Source organism: Grampus griseus (assembly GCF_964374135.1).
Source record: "Grampus griseus genome assembly, chromosome: 15".
Lineage (NCBI taxonomy): Eukaryota > Metazoa > Chordata > Mammalia > Artiodactyla > Delphinidae > Grampus > Grampus griseus.
In genome coordinates, this window is record NC_139009.1 from 59,088,594 (window position 1) to 59,114,303 (window position 25,710).

A 25,710-nucleotide genomic window follows, 5' to 3' on the forward strand; every position below is an offset into this window, starting at 1 on the left:
TTACCACCCTCCGGGCCCAGGGTCAGCAGTGGCTCTGCCTGTGTGGACCTCAGCCCAGCAGAGTTAGCCTCTTGGCAGCCCCAACAAAGCCAGGCCCATCCCTCAGCTCTGTCAAGGCCCTATGTACACATCACTCACCGCTAGTGGCTTGGAAGTAGGCTACGAGCGGGGAGGTAAAAAAAAATAAGCAATCCTTGAACTCTGCCCCATTTCCTCCATGTGAATAGCTGGGTGATGACAAACTCATCCCTTCCCTGGGACCCCTCTGTAGAAGGCATGACGAGGCGTGGGGTTTGAGCCAAGATAAATACCAGTATGACTTGGCCGAATTTCAGATCAATGCAGCGTCAGCCTTGGGGGCTGGGGGAGGGTTGGACGGAGGGGACAGTGCCGCGCCAATGCTAATCGCCACCGTCAGGCTTCCATCATGTTCTGTGTTCTCGGGGCTGACCACAGAACACCCCTTAGGAGAACTCACTTGACTGCGTGAGGACCACTGAGTGAGAAGCAGGGTTCAAATGGAGAAAACAAATCCTCAGAAGCCCAGATTTTCAAGAGTTAAGGGAAAACACCCTGAAGTTCTTGAAACCCCACATCACACTGCAGGCTGGAAAAATGTCTACGTTCTTCTCCTTGGGCCCTGGAAGTGAGGGCAGGAGGAGGAAGAGGGGAGAGTAGATGAAAAAGGGTGTGGGTAAAAACAGCAGGTACCAGCTGCTGAGAAGGGCCCGGATGAGGAGTGGGCAAGAGGCACTGAGAGTGACCCCTTTTAACTAGGAGACCCTGACCAAACCACCCCTAGCCCAGGGGTTCTCATTGCTGGCAGGGCCTCCTGGGGGCATATGGTAACAGGTGGGGTAGCTTTGATTGTCACAATGACGTGAGGGGCTCTCTTGGTATTTAATGGGTGAGAGCAGGGAGGCTAAACTGCTGCGATGCACAGGGCTTTGTCCTGCCTAAGACGCTAACAGTGCACCTTGTTGAGAAATTCCAGACCCCAGCAGGGAAAGTCCCTTCAGCCACAGGTCATTCAGCCTCCAAAGGCACGCGGGCAGAAGCACCCTAAACTCAGGGGAGATGGAACAAGCCGGCAGTCACAGGAATGGACAGGGTGGCTCAGGAGAGCAGGACTGTGGGGTCAGCCTGCCCTCAGGAAACTGGGAAGCTCCCTTCCCCATTCAGCGATTCCCTCCATTCTCTGTTCATCTGTCCGCCTCTCTATAATAACCTGAAGCATCTGGGTTGCACAATAGGAAGCCTACCTATAAAGTAACAAGATCGACAAGTCATCAGCAAACCTGCTCCCGGGGATTTGTAGTCATGGGGCTCCAAGCAGACCCCTGGGAGCCTGGAGTGGGAGGGAACTGCAGGAGGGGTGAGGCAGGCAACTGTCTCTTGGTGCACTGATTTTAGGGCCCCTGACGTATTTCCCTTTGGCCAGTGTATGTTCTTCTGGCCACATATGGCAAAGCTGTTCAGCGAATGCCCCCAAAGCACTTAGTCGTATGGGAAGAGTCTCATGTACTGACTGGAGACAAACCAGTGAGGAATAAGGTACACCTGACCCCACAGTTTTGAGTGAAGAGCAACACGTACCTTTTAGTAGTATCAACTTAAATCATTTTAAAGGAAGACACAAAAACCCTGGGGAAGCACGGTAATTCTCCCCTACCAACCCTGCTTCTGCCCTTCCCCTACTCCCCTCATTGACTTTTGGCAGGGAGGGTAGAGGTGCGAAGCAAAAGAAAAGAGGGAGGGAAGAGGACGTTTTCTGCTAGGATGGTTTAGCTCGCGCAAGAGGAAGATGACGGAAAGAAGAATGTGTGCGGCATCCCTGGAACATTCGGCGTATTTCTGAAGCACTGCCCAGGAAAATCAGCCTCCTCTAAAAGAAAGTGGTGCAGGAACCAGAACAAGCCGATGAAATGGTACAGCCACTCTGGAGGACAGTTTGGCGGTTTCTTACAAAACCAGACATAGTCTTACCATAGGGTCCAGCAATCGAGCATCTTGGTATTTACCCGAATGATTGAAAACGTATGTCCACACACACGCACAGAAAGCTGCATACAAATGCTTAGAGCAGCTTTATTCACAATTACCCAAACTCGGAAGTAACCAAGACATCCTTCAGCAGGTGAACGGATAAGCTGTGGGACGTTCAGACAATGGACTATTATGCAGCAATAAAAAACGAGCTCTCAAGCCACAAAAAGACACGAAGGAAACTTAAATGCATGTTCCTAAGTGAAAGAAGCCAATTGGAAAAGGCTATGTACTGTGACTGTGTGATTCCGACTATATGACATTCTGGAAAAGGCTAAACTATGGAGACAGTGAAAAGATCACTGGTTGCCAGGGGGTTGGGACCATGGAGAGAGGGATGAACAGGGGAAGCAAAGAGCATTTTTAGGGCAGTGAAACTATTCTGTGTGATACTACAATGGTGGACACATGTCATCACACGTTTGTCAAAATTCATGGAATGCACAAAGAATAAGCCCTAATGTAAACTAGGGACTTTTGTTTACATTTAACCTTAGTTAAAAATCATTAACTTTCATTAATAATAATGTACCAATATTGGCTCATCAATTATAGTGAATGTACCACACTAAAGCAAGATGTTAATAACAGGGGAAGCATATGGGAACTCTCTGTACTTTCTGCTCAATTTTTCTATAAGCCTGAAACTGCTCTAAAAAAACTACAGTCTAGGGCTTCCCTGGTGGCGCAGTGGTTGAGAGTCCACCTGCCGATGCAGGGGACACGGGTTCATGACCCGGTCCGGGAAGATCCCACATGCCACGGAGCAGCCGGGCCCGTGAGCCATGGCCACTGAGCCTGCGCGTCCAGAGCCTGTGCTCTGCAACGGGATAGGTCACAACAGTGAGAGGCCCGTGTACCACAAAAAAAGAAAACAAAAAAACCCTACAGTCTAGAGGGGGGCAGTGCTCAGCCCACCTGGACCCTCGTGGCCAGAGGAGGCACTGTTATGGAAGCAACCTAAATGTCCATTGACAGACAAATGGATAAAGAAGATGTGGTACCTATATACAATGGAATATTACTCAGCCATAAAAAAGGAACGAAATTGGGTCATTTGTAGAGACGTGGATGGACCCAGAGTCTGTCATACAGAGTGAAGTAAATCAGAATGAGAAAAACAAATACCGTATATTAACGCATATATGTGGAATCTAGAAAAATGGTACAGATGAACCTATGTGCAGGGCAGGAATAAAGACGCAGACGTAGAGAACGGACGTGTGGACGCGGGGGTGGGGGGATGAACTGGGAGATTGAGATTGACGTATGTGCACTGCCATGTGTAGCTGGTGGGAGCTTGCTGTATAGCGCGGGGAGCTCAGCTCGGTGTTCTGTGGTGATCTAGATGGGTGGGATGGGAGTAAGGGGTGCCAGGGAGGTCCAAGAGGGGGGAGATATATGTATACGTATAGCTGATTCACTCTTTTGTACAGCAGAAACTAACACAACATTGTAAAGCAATTATAGCCCAATAAAAACAAACAAAAAACTACAGTCTAGTACAGACAACTGTATACTGATGGTGGCTGCCAGGGAGAAGTTTGATCAGTGGCTGATCTGACTGGACTGAGCCACCATGGACCCTGAGCCTCACTCTCAAACTGGGAGTGTGTCAGAATGCGAGGAAGCTGAGGAGAACCCTCTGGACATGGGCCCCGATAAGGCAGGCGGGAGCCTGGAGGGGAGGAAAGGGAGGAACAATGGGTGAGGGGTCTCCCAGAGAAGTCTTCCTGTAGAGAGGCTGACAGGCACCACCGGGAATCTGAGCAGCTTTTGCAACAGCCAAGGAAATCCAGTGCCCTGGTTTCAGGCAACTGGCCTTGCTTCTGTGGTTTCTGACGTAAAACAGATGATGTATCCTAGATGTTCCCTCAGCTGAGGACAAGTGATCAATACAATTTTCAATCTGTAGCCAGCCAGCTGTCACCTCTGAGACCGAGGGAGCAGAATTCAAGAGTTGCTAGAAGGATGGTTTCATCCTGCTTCTGGACCCTCCTGCTATATCTAAGAGGGGGGCTCCTATGCGGGTAACAAGCACAGCCTTTGGCATAACAAAATGCAGCTACCGTTACAGAGAACTCTTCCACCCTCCTCTTCCTGTCCTTTCTTACACTTCAGGTAGGAAAGGAACAGAAATTGGTGTCAAAATCACGAGATTCTGCAATTTGTTTAGCATCAGTGACAGATGTTTGATAAACGTAATCGCTGGTTTTCCTCAAACATTTAATGCCTTTGATGCTGTCAAGAGCATTACGCACATTGAACGTGATGCAGGCATCATTTGGCTTGTATCATTAATTTTACTTAATCTATCACCTAAAATTAATACTGAGTAAATCAGATTTAAAGTTGATATTTTCAGATGTGTACCTTTGACTTGCATTCTTTATCAATTACCTTTATCAATAAAATCAACAGTTTTTTAAAAAAAGAATATTAAAAAAAAGAAGAGAGAGAACTAGATGGCTTTCAACTGCCCGAAAGTATCCTTCTGTGAAGACCGATTTGCAAGGTAATGAAGCTAGTGGCTCATCCCCATCCCCAGCACTGTCAAAACCTGACATTTTATTGTAGGTTTATTTGTTTATTTTCTGTCTCCTTGGCACCAAGTGGGGGACACCCTCTAGGGAACAGCGCCTGACGCATCGACAGCTCTGAACAAATACCTCCTGAATGAATTCAGTTCCTTTTAAAGCCAAACCTGGGAGACAGTTCCACAGAGATGTCTAGGAAGTGTGAACTAAAGAAGGTGACACTTAAACTCCTATTTGAGCAGGAGCCTTTTATACAGACTTTGTGGAATATAGGTTCTTTCCTTCTGGAATAAGAAGACACCATTAAAACTTTTCTGTGATGACAGTTCTCCAAGAAATAATGCAGACACTGGAGCATTTTCTTCATCATGGGTGTGTGCATAGATAGATAAAGTCATCACAGATGTCCTTTCTGAACAGGTGACATTTAACAAAGACCTGAATAAAATGAGGGAAGCAGTCCTGCAAAAATGTGGAAGAAGAGCAGTCAAAACTGAAGGAACAGCAGGTGCAAAGGTCCTGAGGTGGGAATGAACTTAGCATGTTCAAGAAAGAGCAGGAAGGCTGGTGCAGCTGGAGGACAGTGGTGGGAAATGAGGGTGGAAGGATGCCAGGCAGGTGTCTGTCACAGGGAGCAGTAGGACTCCGAACTTTTCCAAGCTGGGCAGCCACTGGAAGGTTTTGAGAAGACAAGCCACAGCATCCGATTAGATGGATGAGAACAGAAGAGGGCCTTATAGAGGCAAGACTGGAAACCAGAGGAACGGATGAGGCTACGGCAGTCCAGGCGGAAGATGAGAGGGGCATCTGGGAGGACATGAGGAGTGGTCGGGTATAGAACAGAATCAGAGCCAGCAGGACGCGGGAACTCGGGAGGGCTGAGCGTGGGACCTCCTCTCCTCACCCCATCTCTACCTCTACTATTTCCTTGCCTTCAAGACCAGCTCAAACATCAATGTCTTCAGAAACCTTTCCTGACCACCTCAGATGGAGGACCCCCTCTCCCTCAAAAAATTAAAATAGCAAGCAAATGAGTCAACAGGGACACAGGTCTGAAGAAACCCATTCGCAAGTGCCAACAAGCACCAAAGCCACAGAAGTCAATCTCTTCTTGGTCCTGATGTTCTCACAGTTCTCTAAAGAGTGTTCATTAACAGGGCCCAGCCAGGGTCTGTCCACTACCCCCAAGATCCTCCAGGATGCTACAAGTTGGAATGAAGGCTCTGGCCCTGCTCATCCCCAGACAGGTGCTAGGAATCTCAGTCCAAGGGCAGCCCAGGCTTACCTGTGAGACTCACATTCAACATCCAGGATACGTTAGGGTCCAGACAACAATGGCTGTGCCCAAGGCTTTCTGGAGGCTCACACAGTATCTAACCCTGCTCACCATACACCCCTCTGCTACCACCCCTGGGGTGCTGAAGCAACCCAGACTCAGAAGTGAAGGGCCCACGAGGAGCAAAGCGCACAGGCTCCGAGCCAACCTGTGACCAGAGCACAAGCAGCTGCAAACGTACAGACCCAGACACCATTCTCTGCTCCGGGTTTCTCTGCCCTACAAGTCCTGCCTCTGCCGCAACCTCTATGCCCCATGTGGACACAGCCCTTCTCTCTACTTTCTTTCTTATCCCCTCACAGTGCCTGTGCGGGACGATTAAACAGGGATGGTCACCCCCACTGATGCGGGTGTAAGGATGTTGATGACTGCTGGGGCGGGAGTGCCACGACACGCTACATATCCTCTAGGGAAAGGAGTCCCTCCCTGTAAGAAAGTGAGATATCAGTGTTCCCTTCTGACTAGCAGGCAAGTCAGAACACTCCTGCTAATAACCCAATGAGGGCCCAAGATCGGCAGACATGAACATCAACACAGAGCTTTGTCATCCAGCGTTACCTGTGGTTTTCTGCTTCTTACTTTGAAGGTAGGCAAACACCCCCGTGTCCTGAACGGCGACAGGATGTACCAGTCCATACCCTCACAGGCTCTCTGCCTTGCTGGATGCTAACCCTGCCTAGCAGAACTCAGTGGCACTTATACATGGTTACGGTATTAGGTTTATGGAACACATTTTAAAATTTAGAGTACTGTATTTTTTAAAAGGCAGGAAATGTAAGCAACACCAGTGGGAACAACTTCAAATAATTCCTTGGAGAAACATATGACTTTTTCTCATTCTTAAGAAAAATGGCCCACCATCTCAAGCAGGAATGCAAGTATATGTGACACCACCTCCACACTGGGTCCACAACAGACATTACTAATTGATCACAGCATTATCTCCCACTGAACTCAGATGCAGCCTCCAAATCCTTAGAAACAGCCATTTCCAAGGGATCAAAGTTGGCCTAGAAAATGGAACTATTTCCCACTTCTGCTCAAAAAATACCTGCTGCTATGTTAGTGATGTTTTGAAAGTTAGAGGTGGGGAGAGGAAGGAAAGAAAAGAGAAGTGAAGAGAGACTCTGTGGGTAAATTATTTGTCATCAATAAAAACATAAGGATCAATCATTAAATGTTAGGTATTGTGTGAAGCACTGCAGAAGCTGAGGATGGGGGCAAGAGGAAATCTGAAACAAAAAGCCCATGAAGTAGGAAACGAAACCTCTAGATGAAACACGTGCACACATTCCCACACCCTTGCACACAATTATTGTCAATGGAGCAAGATGCCATCTGTTGGTACGGCTACAAATGAAAGTGGATTCTTCTTTTCTCCGCCAGGATAAGGGAGGCAGTACCAGAGAATACCAATAACTCTTCACACCAATTTGTCCACCTCCTCAAAGCAAAAGGTTTTTATATACATCAAGGCCCTAGATTTTCAGAAAAGTTCTGCCTGTGTAGCCTCTGAAAATATCTCAGGTGATAAACAGCCCAGGTGAAAACAATGACTGAACCGATGATAAAAGAGGCTAAAGTGGAAACGACCCAGAGCAGCACAGAGATAGGTAGTTAGAAGGATGCAGATTTCTTTAATGCTTTCTAATTAACTTACTGGGAACCTAAACATGCTCATTCACAAAAGGTGATGACTTTATCTTCAAGGCCAAACAGTGAGGCCACGTGCCCACTTTGGCTCTGCTTACAGTAGAATCAGACGACATCACAGTCCCCAGAGAACATTCTTGGCTGGGCCAGGACCGGCTTCTGGGGTCACAGCACGCTCAGGGATGAAGACCACACACCTAGAAGGGGGTCTCACCTTGCAGGCTGGTACCTGCCTTGTTTAAGGAAGTATTTTTAAGGGAAGGTGCATATCATATCCTATTTCTTTAGGATAAAAAACATACCCCCCCCCATAGCCCTGTGGTTCACTTTGCAAGGCTGAGAGCTCAGATAAGCTCTCCATCCGCAGGGCGGGCTTGTGAGGCTCTCAGCAGTGGGGGCTGCCTCTCCATCCCTGGCCCGTGAACAGTCACCCACTGGAGCAGAACCCTCTCCCTGCTTCACATGGTTCTTCCCACAGGAGCACAGAAAATGGCCGGAAGGCATTGTTCCCTGATTAGTAGGTAAAACACATGAGTGAATGCTGAAGCACGTTTATTTTCTTCCTGCTGGAAAACAGCTAGGCTTATTTCCCTAGTCTTTTCCTCATTATCACACACCAGCCCTGTGCAATTTGGGTTCCTTGGGTTCTGAGGCACAAGCTGAAAAGACGAAGACATTGTGTCCCCAGAGGATTACTCTGTTCCAAAATGTTAAACCTTTCTTTTTTTCTCTCCTGTTGAGTGTCACAACTAAAGAGCATCAATCAGAGGAAGAAACGTTAGAGAGCGGGTCACTAAGACATTAGAAGATGCAAACAAAGATCAAGGAAGCCTGCAGCCCAGTGTGGAGAAGACCGCGGAAAATGCAAGCAGGCCCTCTGCTCTGAGAATATCAGGAGTTTCATAAGCAGCTACTATCTGTGTGGGTAACTCTCGGGGGAGAGTTTAGGTTCTTGGCTCCCTTAAAACATCAACTTCCTCTCCCCCATGGCCAACTGGATGGGCTTTACCACAATTCCCAACTAGTTAACCTTTTCTCGAGGGGAGTCGCCACAGTAGAGGCAACCTACTTCAGGCAAACCAGAGGTGTGAATGCTTTAGATTTACAAGCCAATTAAGGAGAGATTGTTCTAGAAAAGGATGATCAAATAAGGTCCTTTAAACAAGATACAGATTTTTTTAAATCCCACATTTTTTTTCAGAAGCTCACTCACACTGCAAGAGAGGTCTGTCCCACTGGCTGCTTTGTGTGTGAGTAACACACTGATTGCCAGTGCATCTGACCCCATTACCTTTACCTACAGGGGAAAAAAATCACCTTGAATCAACCTTTGTCGACTGTCCACGCTGCGGCACTGTCCTGACACCTGGGCATCCGATACTCAACTGTCTATTCAGAGGTACAAAGGCCATCAAAAATGCTGCCTCTTGAATGAATGAAGTTCCTACACACAAGTGAAACAGTAAATGCTCTTTCTGTTCTGACCCGAGATTCTATCAAGTCTCAAATTTATTATTAGAGGCTCCCTGGTCACAACAAAATATATTTTAAGTCACACACACCTCATGTGATTATCTGTCTTCTGAACATCTGAACTTTTGATTGAAGAAGGGGGGATAAAACCTCTACCACTCTTGTTTCTTTACATTTCATGGCATTGTGAAGTAGTAATATTTCTTTTTAGCCAGCATGACAATTACCTTCATGGCAATTACTCTCAATATGGTAAATATTATTTAGGGGAGCAGCAGTCTGAAAGCCTGATTACACTTAATGTCTACTCCAAAACGGCACTCTCACACATGACTGATGCCAGGAACTTCAGTATCCACAGCCTTCCATGGATGACCTGGAGAAGCAGAACAGTGGCAAGGCTAGGACAGCAGGAAAGGGTCCTGGGTTCAAATCCTTGTTCTGCCACTTGCTGGCTGTAGGAACTTCGGCAAGCTACTTGACATTTTTGTGCGTCAGTTTCCTCACCTATAAAATGCGGCTCATCACCGTATGTCACAGGATTGCTAGATGGGTTAAAGGAATGTGTGCGATATGTAAGGCACTTAAAGAAATTACCATGTGCCAGGCACTGTTCTAAGTACTGGCCATTACCTCCTCAAAGAGTGCCTTGCCCCGTCATACCAAGAACGCTCATCTTTTCTTTTTTCATTTTGGCCGCGCCACAAAGCTTGTGGGATTTTAGTTCCCCAGCCAGGGATTGAGCCCGGGTCCTCAGCAGTGAGAGTGCAGAGTCCCAAACACTGGACCACCAGGGAATTCCCTCAAGGACCCTCCTCTTGAGCCCAAGGTATTCAATGTGTACCTCATGTCATACTGCGAAAAACTGTGTGTTTTCTTCTGCTACAATCTACAAAGAGTTCAGGGGCTGGGGGCAAGGGCTAGGTCATGGCCCTCTTTGCTTTAATATCATCAAACCCAGCAGACGGTCTGATACACAGTTAAGTGTTTGCTGAAGTGAACAATCCATGTATAAAATAACCTAAACAAACAAACAAACAGCATCCCTCGCTTTGAGCTGACAGATTTTAGTTTTGTTATTCATCCCTTGGGCTCTAGAAGTGAATAAAGTAGCTAGCTTGGGTGAATTAAGAATAAAGGGTTAGGCCCAGTTCACAAAAATCACAACCACTGTTTCATCACTTGGATCTGTTCTACATGGGATGACAGCTGAGATACTCCAAATGCTTCTGTTATTACTGTTAAGAGAAAAATGTCCTGCCTTTTATCTGAAATCCAAAAAAATCCAATTTAGTTGAAAGGACTTTTTATTTTTCCCTCTGTTCCACAGCAGGGGAAAAGGGCACTTCACAAGAAAGTAAATCAATATTACATAGTGAGTGGATGTTTTTCTAAGTGTAAATCTCTAACTCTCAAGCGATTCACTGGGGCGTAATCCATTCACCAAAACCTTCTACAACCTACAGAGGGTTCAAAATAAGAACTGATTTGAAAGGATGGCTTCAGTCAGTGAAGGTCCCACCACCTTGATCCTAACAGAGCACTAGTCCAGGACCCTGGAGTAATGCCTTTTATATATTTTTCTCTCTCCACAAGGAAAGTTAAAATAGAGTTCTGCTTAACTAAGGAAGAAAGCTCTCCTCGTTCGCAGGTAGTAACGGAAGTTTTGCATTAACTACAGGTACCACATGTGGATGAAGGATTTACGAGTGATGATCTTCAGGCACTGGGAGACCCTGAATCATTAAAGAATCATTAAAGAATGATGAAATTACATAACAATTTTTAACCTGTATGCACCTAACAATAAAACATCACAATACATGAGGCAAAAATGAATAGAACTACAAGGAGAGACAGATGAAACCCCAATTACAGCTGAAGATTTCAACACCCCTCTTTCAGAAATGGACAAATCCAGCAGGCAGAAAACAAGAACACAGTTGAACTCAACAACACCATCAACCAACTGGATATAATGGATATCTATAGACCCCTTCACCCAACGACAGCAGAATATGCATTCTTCTCAAGTTCACATGAACATCCACTGAGACAGACCACATTCTGGGCTATAAAACACATCTTGACACATTTAAAAGAAGAGAAATCATACAATGTCTGCTCTCAGACAATAAAGGAGTTAAACTAGAAATTGATAACAGAAATATAGCCAGAAAATCCCCACATACTGAAGATTAATCTAAATAACACATGGGTCAAAGAAGAAATCTCAAGAGAAGTCAAAAAGTATTTTGAAGTAAATAAAAATGGAAACACAACTCATCAGAATTTGTGGAATGAAGTGAAAGCAGTGTCTAGAGGGAAATTTATAGCACTGAATGAATAGATTGGAAAAGAAGAAAAATCTAAAATCAATAATTAAGTTTTTGCCTTAGGAAAACTTAGAAAAAGGCAAATTATATCCAAAGGAAGCAGAAGAATGATGAAGATATTCATTTTAGTTACTATTCTGCTCTAAGTATCTGAAAATTAGTCATCCACGTGGGACAGTACTTCTCAAACTTTTCCATTAAAACCCCCAAAATGGCAAAGAGAAGGAACTCATACCCGCTCCTCTAGAGTCTGGGGGCACAGCCTGAAACAATCGAAGTGAAAAAAAAAATCATAATTTATTTGAGTCTTGTATCCGAAAAATTAATTATGACATTTCAATCTTGCATTCTATTTGCTAATATATCTGAGTTTGTTTTAGTATATAAAACAATGTTATGACTTTCCAGTGAAGTTCCTTTCTGATTAATTATTTCCTTTACTATATCCTGGGACATGTGCCAGGTTTGGTCTATGGCTCCAGGTATGCCATGGCAGGCTCCACCGTCCTCCCATTTGAGAAGGCGACATGAAAATATACAGTGTCAGTTAACCAGAATGTCACATGGAGTGAGGACTGCAGGCCTGCCTCATGTCCCCCAACTCCTGCAAAGCACAAAGTTCCAGAAAAGATAGGAGGGCAGAGGCAGGTTCACCATGCCTTTCAGGACAGTGAGACTCAACGCCCCCCCAATGCCTGCCTACTTCTCAAGATTTTTCTGCCCCAGCTTCCTGGGGCAATAACACATTACCAGCCCCAAAGAATGGTTCATTAAAGGGTGAGCCTCAGATTAATGGAACAGAACAGAAACTCCAAAAAGACTCGAGTACGTCTAAGAAAGTCTCAAGTGACAAAAGTGGGATTTGAAATCAGTAAGTAGAGAATAAATCCAACAAATGGTGTTTGAGGAACCGGATCATTTCGACAAAAAGTCAAGTTAGAGTTTTGTCTCACATCTTACACCAAAAAGTGAAATTTAAGTCCAAAAAAGTAACAACATAAAAATACAAGGGGAAATGAGAGATCAGAGAGTCATAGCAAATCCCTTCCTACCACAAAACAAAAGTAGAAAGCACAAAGAAATAATGAACAGATTTTAAGTCCTTAAAAGTTAAAAACAAAACCATACTTCTGTAAACCCAAACATACACATACACGTAAAATTAAATGACAAAATAAAGAAAATATTTAATATATCTTTTATAAAACTGTTTACAAATCAATGAGAAGATAATTCACCCACCCAAAACGTGACCTGAGGACAGAAATGGGTAAGTCCCAAGAAAAGAAATTCAAATACACAAACATGAAAAAGCATTCAATTGTAGCAAACTTTGGTGTTAGCCAAAGAAACACAAATTAAAACAAGGAGATACAATTTGGCCAACGTCATCAGCAAAGTCTAGAAAATGATAATATTCATCCTAGGTAAGTTTGCTGCTGATAAACAGGCAGTCACACATAGGACAGAAGTATAAATTTGTCTACCTTTTCTGGAAGGCAGATAGTCAAAACACACTGAGGGGTGAAAGAGTGTGTACCTTTTGACCTAGTAATCCATTTCTGGGGATTTGACCATAGAAGATAATTCAAAGATGCTGGTAACGTTTAGCTGTAAACATTTTCATTTCAGGTTTGAATATTTAAAAGTTTGAAACAACCTACATCTCTATCAATAAGGGGTGGATAAATGAATAATGACAGAGCTGTGTAACGGAATGCGTTAGTCATTAAGAATAGATTGATAGATACATTTGTATCTTTGCCACAGAAATATTTTCTCCATACACTGTAAGTGAAAAGCAGATTTTAAAATACCAAATGCCATTTCTGAAGGAAGAAGAGTGAATATACAAATATATCTGTAACCACACACAGAAACGGATCTGGTGAGATCCCTGACAGTTCAACCTCATTAAGCAGATGTCTCTGATGAGCTGAATGTGCGGGTGTTTTCTAGATACTTTTGTTTGTAGATTCTGATTTCTATTTCGCTGTGGAAAAACAATGATTAGGATTTAGCGAGGCTGGCAGAAAAGGAGGGTACCGAGTGGCCCACATGGGAGGTGGCGACCACAGGGTGTGTGTTCTGGTAACACTAAGTGGCCCGCACTGGGGCCAGTACAAAAGATGTGTTTGTTTGGTTTTTTTGTGTGTGGGGGGGGGTCGGGGGGGCCTTGGGAGTCTTTGATGAGGTTTAGGGAGAGTCCAGATCCAGAAGGATTCCCCATCAATGTGATCTATGAGTTTACCTCACCTCCCTAAAAAAATGCTCAGGCCCCGGGCTTGCTTTCATTCTAGCTCAGGGACCTATGATTCATCCCCTGAAACTCTAATTATAACACCCAAGGTCTGCTATGTGCAAAAACATCTGTCATTGTTCAAATGTGCTAGCAGAGAGTGTGTACGGCATGCAAACCCGCCTGTTGATGTGCTCCTTCAATGCCAAAGTGGTAACCCAGAAACGAGTCCAAGGTGAGAAGTGCCCAAGCCCAGAGTTTCCAGCTGAGCTCAGTGACAAATAAAGTGACCAGGTTATGTCCCTCGGCAGCTCACATGCCAATTCCTCAAAGCCACCGCCACGGTGAAAGTTACAAGTCTTACGTGCTTTCTTTCAACCAAGAAAAGTCTCCTAAGTTTGTGTTTTCCCTGCTGCCAAGGCCTGGCAGAGGGAGGGGAGCAGAGTGTGTAATTGCAAACCGCTCGTTTATCAGCTTTGGCTGCTTTTCTGTCACCACTTTACGTGTACCACTTAGCCAGTTAATCTCCCGTACCTCTTGGAAGTATAGTAGTTACCCAGAGAGTGCCTCAGCCCTGGAAAGAGAGGACGGAAGAGCCATCAAGGTATATCTATTCTCTAAGCACCCAGGAGAATTGTTTACTAACCTCATTCAAACTCAGATTAGAGGCCTAAAATCCAAGAGGAAGACATGGTCTCTTTGTCAGAACCCAACATTTTTTTACCTAGAAGTACTGATCTTAAAAACAAGTGAAAAAAATAAACAAAAAGCAAAGGAACAAACAACAGAAATGTCCCATTTGCTCCAAACACTACAGTAACATCTAATGGACACGATAGTGTATCTGGAGGTTTTTAAACTTTTGAAAGCTTAAGAAACCATCAGGAAGCTACTTAGCAGCCTCTGCTAGAAATCACAGTGCCATGCGTCATCCAAATCAGAAATGGCATTATTACAACAACTCTGGCACATGCATTTATGCAAACAGACCATCAAATATAAAGCTTTGACTTGAATTTGGTTGATGATTAAAAAGAGGTTTTTCTTCAAAATATCATTATCAAGAAAAACAAATTAAAAATATATTTTATTTGGGGGGGGGCTAAGTGTTTGCTTTGTTTCTTATTTGGTAAAGTCATATTAACTGAGGTTGCAGGTACAAAAGAAAAATTTTTAATTAAAAGGAGATCATTTATAAATCTGTGCTAAAGCTTTAGAAATCTGAATTGAATAGACTGTGAGGAAAATAAATAATTACCAAAAACACCTCAAGAAGTAGAAAACTTGAACTGATCACTAAAAAGGGACCAAGCTCAGAAGTTTCATAAGCAATTTCTTTCAAGCTTACACAGAACCATTTGATTTCCATGGTATTTCAGCTACTCCAGAGGGTAAACCAGATGGAACATTTTAATATTTATTTTAGAAAGCTGACAGAACACTGATATCAAAACCAGAAAAAGAAAAAAAGGCCCCAAATACTTCAGAACAGATCAAATCTAGCAGTAGATACAGAGGATAATACCACACAACCAAGAAGGTTCAGTCCAGGAATTTAAGAATGGCTTTAATTTTTTTTTTTTTGTGGTACGTGGGCCTCTCACTGCTGTGGTCTCTCCCATTGGGGAGCAACAGACTCCGGACACACAGGCTCAGCGGCCATGGCTCACGGGCCCAGCCACCCCACGGCATGCGGGATCTTCCCGGACTGGGGCACGCACCCGTGTCCCCTGCATCGGCAGGCGGACTCTCAACCACTGCGCCACCAGGGAAGCCCCAAGAATGGCTTTAATTTAACTGAGTCAATAAATATCCTCAAAACATTTGGAAAAACAACAACACATTATCTCCCCTGCTTCAAAAAACAAAGCAAAATACCAAATCTTTTAGTAAGTTATGAAGAGAAATATATTTTACTAACATGATAAAGTTTATATGCATATATATAAATATACAAATATACAGTCACATATATATGTATATTATATATAAATAACTGAAAAGTCAGCCTCTTGTGTGACTTAGTTAAATGTTACAAACATTAGCAGTACATCAAGAAAAATACAAGGATATCTACTGCCTTTAAAAAAATGTTGTCCTTAAAGTTCTAGTCAGCATGATAAGAAAAAGTAATGAGATGAAAATATAAAAGGAAAGAGGCAAACTTATCACTATTCAAAATTACATGATCATCTACATAAGAAACCTGAATCCACTGAAAGACTATTAAAATTAACAAAACCCATCACAAAATACAGTTGATCCTTGAACAACAGAGGTTTGAACTGTGTGGGTCCATTTATATGTGAGGTTTTGTTTTGATAGTAAATACTACACTACTACACGATCCAGGTAATTGAGTCTGCCCATGGGGAACCTTGGAAATGGAGAAACCGGTGATGTGAGGGCCGACCATAAATTAAAGGTGTATTTTTGGAGGGTTGGCCCCCTAATCCTTGTGTTGTTCAGGGGTCAACTGTAAATATTCTTAAAAAGCTTTTAGATAGAGAAATGCAAATCAAAACTACAATGAGGTATCACCTCACACGAGTTAGAATGGCCATCATCAAAAAATCTACAAACAGGGGCTTCCCTCGTGGCGCAGTGGTTGAGAGTCCCCCTGCCGATGCAGGGGACGCGGGTTCGTGCCCCGGTCCGGGAGGATCCCGCATGCCGCGGAGCGGCTGGGCCCGTGAGCCATGGCCGCTGAGCCTGCACGTCCGGAGCCTGTGCTCCGCAGCGCGAGAGGCCACAATGGTGAGAGGCCCGCGTACCAAAAAAAAAAAAAAAAAAAATCTACAAACAATAAATGCTGGAGAGGGTGTGGAGAAAAGGGAACCCTCCTGCACTGTTGGTGGGAATGTAAACTGACACCACTATGGAGAACAGTATGGAGGTTCCTTAAAAAACTAAAAATAGAACTACCATACGACCCAGCAATCCCACTGCTGGGCATATACCCTGAGAAAACCATAATTCAAAAAGAGTCATGTATCACAACGTTCACTGCAGCTCTATTTACAATAGCGAGGACATGGAAGCAACCTAAGTGTCCATTGACAGATGAATGGATGAAGAAGATGTGGCACATATATACAATGGAATATTACTCAGCCATAAAAAGAAACGAAATTGAGTTATTTGTAGTGAGGTAGATGGACCTAGAGTCTGTCATACAGAGTGAAGTAAGTCAGAAAGAGAAAAATAGTGTATGCTAACACATATATACGGAATCTAAAAAAAAAAAAAAAGGTTATGAAGAACCTAGGGGCAGAATGGGAATAAAGACGCAGACCTACTAGAGAATGGACTTGAGGACATGGGGAGGGGGGAGGGTAAGCTGGGACAAAGTGAGAGAGTGGCATGGACATATATACACTACTAAATGTAAAATCGATAGCTAGTGGGAAGCAGCTGCATAGCACAGGAAGATCCGCTTGGTGCTTTGCGACCACCTAGAGGGGTGGGATAGGGAGGGTGGGAGACGCAAGAGGGAAGAGATATGGGGATATACGTATATGTATAGCTGATTCACTTTGTTATAAAGCAGAAACTAACACACCGTTGTAAAGCAATTATACTCCAATAAAGATGTTAAAAACAAATAAATAAATAATTTTTAAAAAAAGCTTTTAGATATCAATAACCAATTAGAATACAAAGCAGCGGAAAAGGTCTCACCCACTAGAATACAAGATCCATGAGAACAGGGATCAGTCTTGGCTGATTCCCTAGCACCTAGAAGCAGTTGCAGCACGGAATAGGTGCTCAATAAATATTTGTAGACTACCTGAATGAACAAGTTCACAACAAGGGCAAAAATACAAAATAAAAGAACCAAACTGAAATCCCACAAACAGATTCAAGTTTAGAAGAATTTAGCATACGATAAAAAAATGGAATTTCAAACCACAGTAGGAAGGATAGATTATTCCACAAATGACAATTGACAATATTAACTGGTGGGCTGTTTTAAAAAAAAATGAAACATGAGTTGTATTGATACCTCACACCATACATTAGAATAAATTACAGGTAGATTCGTTCAATATAATGAGACCACTAAAGAATTAGAAGAAAAAAATAAGTAAATGTTTGCCTCAACTTAGGACAGGGAAGGTTTTCCTAATTATACAAGCAAAGGTAGAAAGCTTAAGGGGAAAGATTTACAGTTTCTCTTACATAAAAACAAAAACCTTAGGCATGTCAAAAATATCATAAAAAAAACAGTAAAAGACAAACAATAAATGAACACTTGCCAAGTATTTAACAACCTTTTTACATAAAGTGTGTTATAAAGTTCTAAGAAAAGGATGATCCATCAGTAAGAAGAAATTTTGAAAGGTTAAGATGCAAATAACAAGATGATAAATGACGCACAAACTTACCCTAACAAATATTAAATATGAAATTGGGCTAAGATTTTTTTTCTCCAATCAACTTGGTAAATGTTAAAACTAACTTTTGGTTATAGAAGAATCTAGAAAGTAAGCATTCATATACTGCTGGTGGGAGAAAAAGCCAATTTCTAGAAACTTATCCTAAATAATCAAAGATGAGCCAAACATTTATATACAAGAATGTCTGTTGTGTCATTTATGCATTATAAATTTAATATATGCTTACTATAAAAGACTAATCAGGGCTTCTCTGGTGGCGCAGTGGTTGAGAGTCCGCCTGCCGATGCAGGGGACACGGGTTCGTGCCCCGGTCCGGGAAGATCCCACGTGCCGTGGAGCGGCTGGGCCCGTGAGCCATGGCCGCTGAGCCTGCGCGTCCGGAGCCTGTGCTCCGCAAAGGGAGAGGCCACAACAGTGAGAGGCCCGCATACCGCAAAAAAAAATAAATAAATAAAAAATAAACTATAACAGTGTGGTACTGGCAACTTTTTTACTGGCAACGTGTTTACTATTATAAACAAGTCAACAATCATCACCCTTTTCATTTTTCTTCACACTTTTAGACAAGTATTTTTGTAGCATATATATCAGAAAGTGAAACTGATGACCCAAATTATACCCACGTAAAATTGATAGCTATTGTCACGTTGACTTCCAAGAGAAGCTGTATCCATTTATATTCCCAACAACACTGTGTGGATTATTCATAACAGTGAGAAATAAGAAAAATCTGTATGTCCAAAGGGCTTCAAAATTATAGTAAACATAATCAAGGGATTATTTCCCAGCCACTAAGAATGATGTTATGGATGAATGTTAAATGATATAAAAATGTTTATCATGAAAGATGGTTAAGTTACAAAAATAAGTTAAACAGTGTGAGCCTCTTGGAATTCATACAAGTTTTTAAAGAATATCTATTGACCTATACATTAATCCATCAGGCTGTGCAATGGAATGTTAATCATAGTTATCTTTGGATGGTGGAATTACAGGCCACTAAAATAACTTTTCTCTTATGCTTTCCTGAATTTTCTATGTTCTAGAGAAAAAAATATGTTTTTGCAATCAAAACAAATCATAATCTATTTTAAAAAAACAATAAAACACTCTCTGAAAACTAGTTGTATAGAAGAATTTATATGCAACCACTCTTGATTATCATAATGAAGAGTTTTTCAGGATAAATGTTACCTACCCAGCCAAGTGTTTGCCAACTGAGTCCACACTTGGAGTATTCAGTATGGGGCACCCCAAGGAGTCATCAAGTGCTCACTGGTCTCCCCTGAAGGTCGGCCTGTGCTCAGGGTGCCAAAGGCAAAGATGAAGACCAAGGGGCTCTGCCCTCAAGAAGCCCTCAAACTAGAAGGGAAGAGGGGGCAAGTACCAGCCAATGTTAGCTGAAGGCAGGACTTGGAGGGGTCAGGACACGCTGTTGAGGTTCCCAGCCAGAAAAGTTAACACATTCAAAAATTAAAACCAAAAGAGGAAAGGCAACAGCAGGCTGGAGTTATACAAAGTTATACAAGCTTGTTATAGAAGGGAGTTATTCGTCAAATCTCTCCTAGAGGAACCCCTAACCATCTGCAAGTACTAGAGAAGTATAAACTCTAAGGTGGGGAAAACTAAAAGCTTTTCAAGGTAAGAGGACAGCAGAATATTAAGGACAAAACTACTGGGCATATAATACACTAGACTAGGGAAGTGAAAGAAAATTTTGTTTCCTCTGACTTAAAAGAGAAAGAAAAATACTAGAAAATACATAAAACTCCATTTCAATAAACTTCCTACTTTTTCTAAGCCCAAGTAACAACTATTCAAGTCATATTTAATACAACTAATTCCTATGCCTCAAAAGAATTTACCCAAATTTTTAGAGAGGGTCTAAAGGGAATGTGCCTTGGGCTTAAAATGAAGAGCTCCTAAGAGATGGTTCTGGTAGCCTAGATTTCTGGCTTTCCTGATTCTACAAAAGATTTTTATACTTGACATTTCACAGGAAAAAAAAAAAAACCAAAACAAAAGTCACCATAAAAGTGCCCCAATCCTCTATCTAGATGCCATCTAACACATACTAGCTTGAGCATTGAATTAAGTTCATACTTTAAAATGAGGGGATGAAAAATATTTGAAATGACAGCAACACAACAGTCAATTTTTGGTGATCCACACAAAAGAAAGCGTGACATGATTAGCTTTGGTCAGCTGGAGTTTAATAACATGGGATTATTACATTTTCCATAGGTAGAGTACAAGAACATTTAGAACAGGTAAGAGTTCTCAGCACGACTTCTAACTCTGCTCTGGTAAACAAGACAGGCCGTAGAAGTGCCTTTAATAATGCTCAGAAACCCACGGCAGCATTTAAAACATCAAACGCCAAATGCAACTCGTTAGACAAAATGCAACTCATTAAGCTGGAAGCTTCCCTAACAGCACCAACTGTAGAGCGATGGGTCTCAGAGTGTCCCTTTACTCTCCTCCCCACCAGCAGCACAAGCCACACTGGGGAACTCTTTACACAGGCAAACGCTCCCACCTCCTGCCCAGCCATCTGGTTTACCAAGCTCTCCAAGTGGTTGTAATTTGAGGATACTGCTGTGGAACACACTACAGAGGTTGTGAGTGTGAAACCAGGCACAAGATGCCCAATTCAGTGTGCCAGGCCAGTTCCATTTTGTTTGACCCAACCTCCACTTCCCATCCCCTGTCCCTTTTAGTGGGCAGCCCAAAGAGCAGGGCCTTGTTCAAAACATACTTTCAAAAGGCCTTTAGAGATAGGTCTAATGGAAAAACCATCTATTTTTCGTATGTTACCACAGGAACATGAAGCATCATTTACTCCTATAAGAAAGGTCTCCTTTGCAGGGGACACTGAGTATTTACAGAAAGATCACTTTATCCTAGGAAATCAGATTTTGGAAAAGTAAATACAGGAAACTCAGGCTCTAAGCCTTCCATATACACCTTTACAGCCCTTGTTCAAAGTGAACTTTCCCTAATTTCAGCTGCCCAATAATGAAAACATGTGTCCTGGGCAAACCTCCACTGTTCACTCTGAAAGACAACATTACCAAGTAATGGAGAAGAGAGCCGTCTTACTTCATGCCCCCTGCTGGTCCCTCAGCCCCGAATCCACAGGGAAGCTGACCTGTTTCCTCTCTACCCATCCTTCATGGCATTTCATGTCCTAGGACATCCTTCTTTAGCCTACATTTAGTCCTACTTCTGGGAGCTGCCATAAAAATAATAATGCTTTTTTTCTGGATGATAAGACCCATTATAAAATCAATGTCATTTTGTGTGTAGTGTTACGATTTATTTTTATTTATTTTTAAAGTTTATAAATAGCTTCCACATTTACCATCTCATTTTATTCTCATAACAACCTGTGAAGTGGGTAGTTTTATTATTCTCACTTTATAGATAAGAAAACTGGAACTTAGTGCTGACTTCAATAAACAACTGACCACTGAACAGTAAGAAGGAAATACAAATGTTCTGCATCAAAAATTAAAGAATTCACAAGGTCCAAAAGAACTCCCAAACTTTCTTGAAGTTGTCATCTGCCAAACGATATTCGCTAAAATCTCTGAGTAGGTTTTTAGTTTAGGTGGTATTTTCTGTCTTAGGAAGGGTGGGGAGATGGAAAATGAGATAAGTAAGACAAACTCTCAGTTACAGAATGGACATAACCTGCAATGATACCTGGAATTCTATGAGGTTCAAAGTGACAATGACGATGATTGATTAAACTCTTACTACGTGCTAGGCACCATTCTAGGTTCATTAACTATATTCAGTGATCCTATTAATATCACCATTTTACAGATGAGGAAAACAAGGCACAAGGAAGCTAAGTAACTTGCCCAAGATTACACATCTTGCTCCCTTGACACAGGGAGGACCTGGGACTGGAGAAGCCAAGCCCCTGTGAGGTTTGCTCCGCCAAGGACGGAAACCTGACATGGGAGCTCAGCCACCACAGGAACCTAGATTATGTTCCCAATGTTGCCACTTAAGCAACAGTCTCCACATTCTCTTGGCCAAAACATCAATCAAGTAATCAGAAGAATCAGCTGAGACTCCTAACAGTTCCTTCTCAGACTGTTCCCATGGAGGTGGGGAAGGAGGGGAAAGATCCCGGTTTTCTAGATCTTGATTACTGATGGAACACTGGCTGATTTGCCTGGAACTGCCTTTAACTAATCTAAGAAAAATTAGCGAGGAAAGCAGCTCTGGAGAAAATGTGCAGAATAAAGATGCACATGGCACTGACAGGTATTTAGTAATCTAGCAGAAAGGGAGGTGGGAGGCAGAAGCGGTCGTCAATGTACAGAACGACATTGGCTACTTTTGGCCAAGTTCAATGGCTTTTTTTTTTTTAAAGCAATATAAATAAAAAGGAATCCTCACTGGTGTAAGTTCCTCCTGCCTTCTTTTCCTCTACTTTTTTCAACTGCTCATAGTTTGGACCTGTATGAGCCAGCTTTCACATATTGATCAACCTCTGCAAATTTATACATCTTTTTCTTAAGGGAGGAAACAAAGATCAAGTTGAACTCAGGCAAAAGAGAAAAATTCCACGATGAATGAATGCAGTCTTCATGGGCAAGTATAGTATGATGGCGGGGGGGTGGGGTGGGGGGGCGGCAGGGGCAACTTTACAAAGCTTCCTCAAATTTGCTTACCTTCATTGTTTCTTGCCTCTGATTTTCACTGAATAACCTAAGACCGCCTTGAGATCCTGAGAGTCCAAAAGAAAACCCAATTAAAACAATCTCCAGGGTATTCCACCCATCTCGACTCGAGGAAAAGTCCCAAACCTAGGAGATGGAACTACAGTGACCACAGTTCGGTGACTTTTAATATCCACATTCCTTCCACACTCTCGTAATTCTGGCCCAACTACCTACTAACTGTGGGACCATGTGCTTCACTTTCCTCCTCCATAAAATGGGGACGATAATACTTTCTTCATCAGGTTGGTGTGAAAATTAAATGAGTTAATACATGCACAGCACTTAGAACAGTATCTGGTACAGAGTAAGTGCTCAAAGAGTGTTAGCTATTAATATTATTACTATTAGCATTTGCAAAAAACATTACATAGGGACCCAAATACAGGAGGCTTCTACTGTACTGGTAATGTTTTACTGCTTTAACAAAAAATCTAAAATTAGAACCATTAATACAAAAATATAAAATGGTCTTGGGAAAAGAAAAAAAAAGCCACTCAGAGTCATGCCACCTGTTGGGGAGTTTCAGGTGAGGGTACACCTCGGAGCAGCTGTGGAATCCCGTTCCACGGCTGCTCTGTATTTCCCTTATATGATGCCTCCAGTTCTGCTGCGGTTCTTAATCAGCGTTTCATGGGCAGGATTACGGGCGGGTCCGTGAACCCCCTGAAACTGTACACGGAACTGGGTGGGGCTGCGGCTCTGGGCATTTTGCAGGCAGGGGTTCTATAGCTTTTCTCACGCTCTAATAAATGATCTTGTAGGGAGCAACTCTCTTTACAGGGTTAAACGCAGGAGATAGGGACTGAACAATTCATTTCACGGAAGCTACGGCAGTAACCAGGACACCTGGGCTGTCAATCTGCTCTCTCAACACGAGACCCGGCGCCGCGAGGGGCAAGAGCCGGCCGGGCAGTGACCTTCACCGTCGAAAATCTCACCGGCTCCCCAGACCCGACTCGGGTTTGCCGGGTTTAACTTCCCCTCCCTTCCCCCATCCCTCGTTCTCTTCCAAGAATAAACTCAAAGGAAATCAGCAGCGCTTCGTCTAGGGTTTCACTCCTGCCCTCGGCTGACACGTAAACCACTTCTCCAAGGGAAGTTAATTAAAACAACAATTAATCCGCACAAAAATCCACCCCCAAAGCTCGAGAACTCTCAAAGTTAGAAGACTGAGGCGCCGCTGCTGATGGTGAACATCTGCCGGTCGCTGGGGCTCACGGGTAGGCGGCGGGTACGAAAGGGAAGCAGCCAAGGTCCGGCCGGAGGGTCGGACGCTGGCCACCCTCCGCGAGTCTACGCGCTACCGACGCCGGTGAAGACTGGCTTGGAGGCAGCCAGGTAAGCAGGTAGGTGTGGGCAAGTGTACGAGCACACAGAGAAGGCGGATTAAAGCTCAAGCCCGTTCACCCACCGCTCCTCCTTCCCCGGCGGGTGTTCTCACGCACCGCCCGGCGGCCACTTACCGGGGAAAGCCTGAGCGCTCGACGGTCCCCCTCTTTGGAATAGGCTCCGCCAATTCCTAGTAAGCCCGAGTAGCTCCCCTTGCCTCCCAGCCTTCAAGCCTCGAAAAGAATTCGCCGCCCTCTCCTCTTAGGCGGGCGCAGAACACCCCCGGGAGAGAGAAGTGGAGGGGACAGGGGAAAGCGAGGTGTCGCGGAGGGCAGGTGCCACCGGGCGCGCAGTAGGCAGCGTACGTACCCAGCACGAAGAGGGCGAGCTGTCCAGCCGAGGTAACCATTTTACGGGCGGCGGGCGGCAGGCACTCCAGCCTCCTGCCCTACCTGAGGTGCCCAAGTGGCGAAGCGGCGCCGCGGTGCGGGGGAAAAAGGCGCCGGCTAGGCAGGGCCAGCCCCCGGCGCGGGCGGGCGGAGGGAGGACCGCGCGCCTCTGCTGGCACTCGCCCCGCCGCGCCGGCGGCCGGGCGGAAACGGGAAGATGGTTACCGTCACCTCCGCCACTCGGCTACTGGGCCTGGCGGACCACCTTCGCGCCCCGGTTGGGGGGCCCCTCTAGGGGCAGGGGGGTGGGGGTGGAGCGGGGGTGGGGTTGGAGCAGGGGCGGGGAGACTGCGCGCACCGTGCCGGGCCGGGCGGGGCGGGGCGGCGCGGCGCGACCCGGGAATCTCCGAGTCCGCGGCGCGGGCCGGGCACCCAGGCCGAGGGAAAGGCAGGAAGCGCCTGATTTCAGACACCACCCTCAGACTAGCAGCTCAGTGCGGAGCCCGAGCGGCCGGGCGCAGTGGCCGCTTCTAGCCAGGCAGGGGAGCGGAGCGGCCCTGGCGTCTGTCACTTGCGCCAACGGCAGCTGCCGGGGGCTCTCCCGGGCAAGGCGCTGAGACTCGACCCGGAACGGGACCTGCGAGCTTCACCTGCCCCTGTCAAGACTTGGCCCAAGGAAAATGCTCCCCAGAATCGAGCGAAGAATTTGTTCAACCAGATTTCCCACCTGCGCCCCCATCCGAGAGAACGCTGGATTTTCGGGACGCCTGCCGCGGGAGCACAGCCACCCCACGTTCTCAGGCGGCACGTTGTTAAGATCAGCGGGCTTTCGTGCATCTGGCCTGATGCTGACAATGAAGATGGGTCTTTGCTGTGGGGCACCTGGTTATCTATCACCACCAGTACCCCCCAGACCACTCCACCCCATCCCGCCACAGGCCGTTGAGGCCGAGAACAAGGTAGCATGCAGCCATATGTCCCTGAGAGAGGATGTGTATGGGCAGGAGCTACCTGAGTGGTTCTTTCAAGGATTTGTAGCCTTGAGCTGGCCCCTGGTGCTGGAATTTGGGGAAGTAGAGGGGACAGAGGGAAGACATTCTGGGCAGAGAATGGAAGAATTATAGGTTCCCTAGGGACCATCCATAGGGGACAGTGTGCCCTTGAGAGGCTGTGACTGGTGTATTCTCCAGATGCCCCGAGCTCAAGGATTAAGTCTTCTCCTGGTCCCTC

General features: G+C 44.6%; 1 protein-coding gene across 1 annotated transcript in view; it reads right to left on the bottom strand.

The window, feature by feature from the left end:
* Positions 1 to 24,500, bottom strand: part of TGFA (transforming growth factor alpha) — a gene marked incomplete at both ends in the record, with an annotated part of 102,742 nt that extends 78,242 nt beyond the window's left edge. Inside the window, one exon of the mRNA XM_082672752.1 lies at positions 24,461 to 24,500. Coding sequence (XP_082528878.1) covers positions 24,461 to 24,500 — 40 coding nt within the window. The remainder of the gene's footprint in view (positions 1 to 24,460) is intronic.
* Positions 24,501 to 25,710: the final 1,210 nt, after the last annotated feature.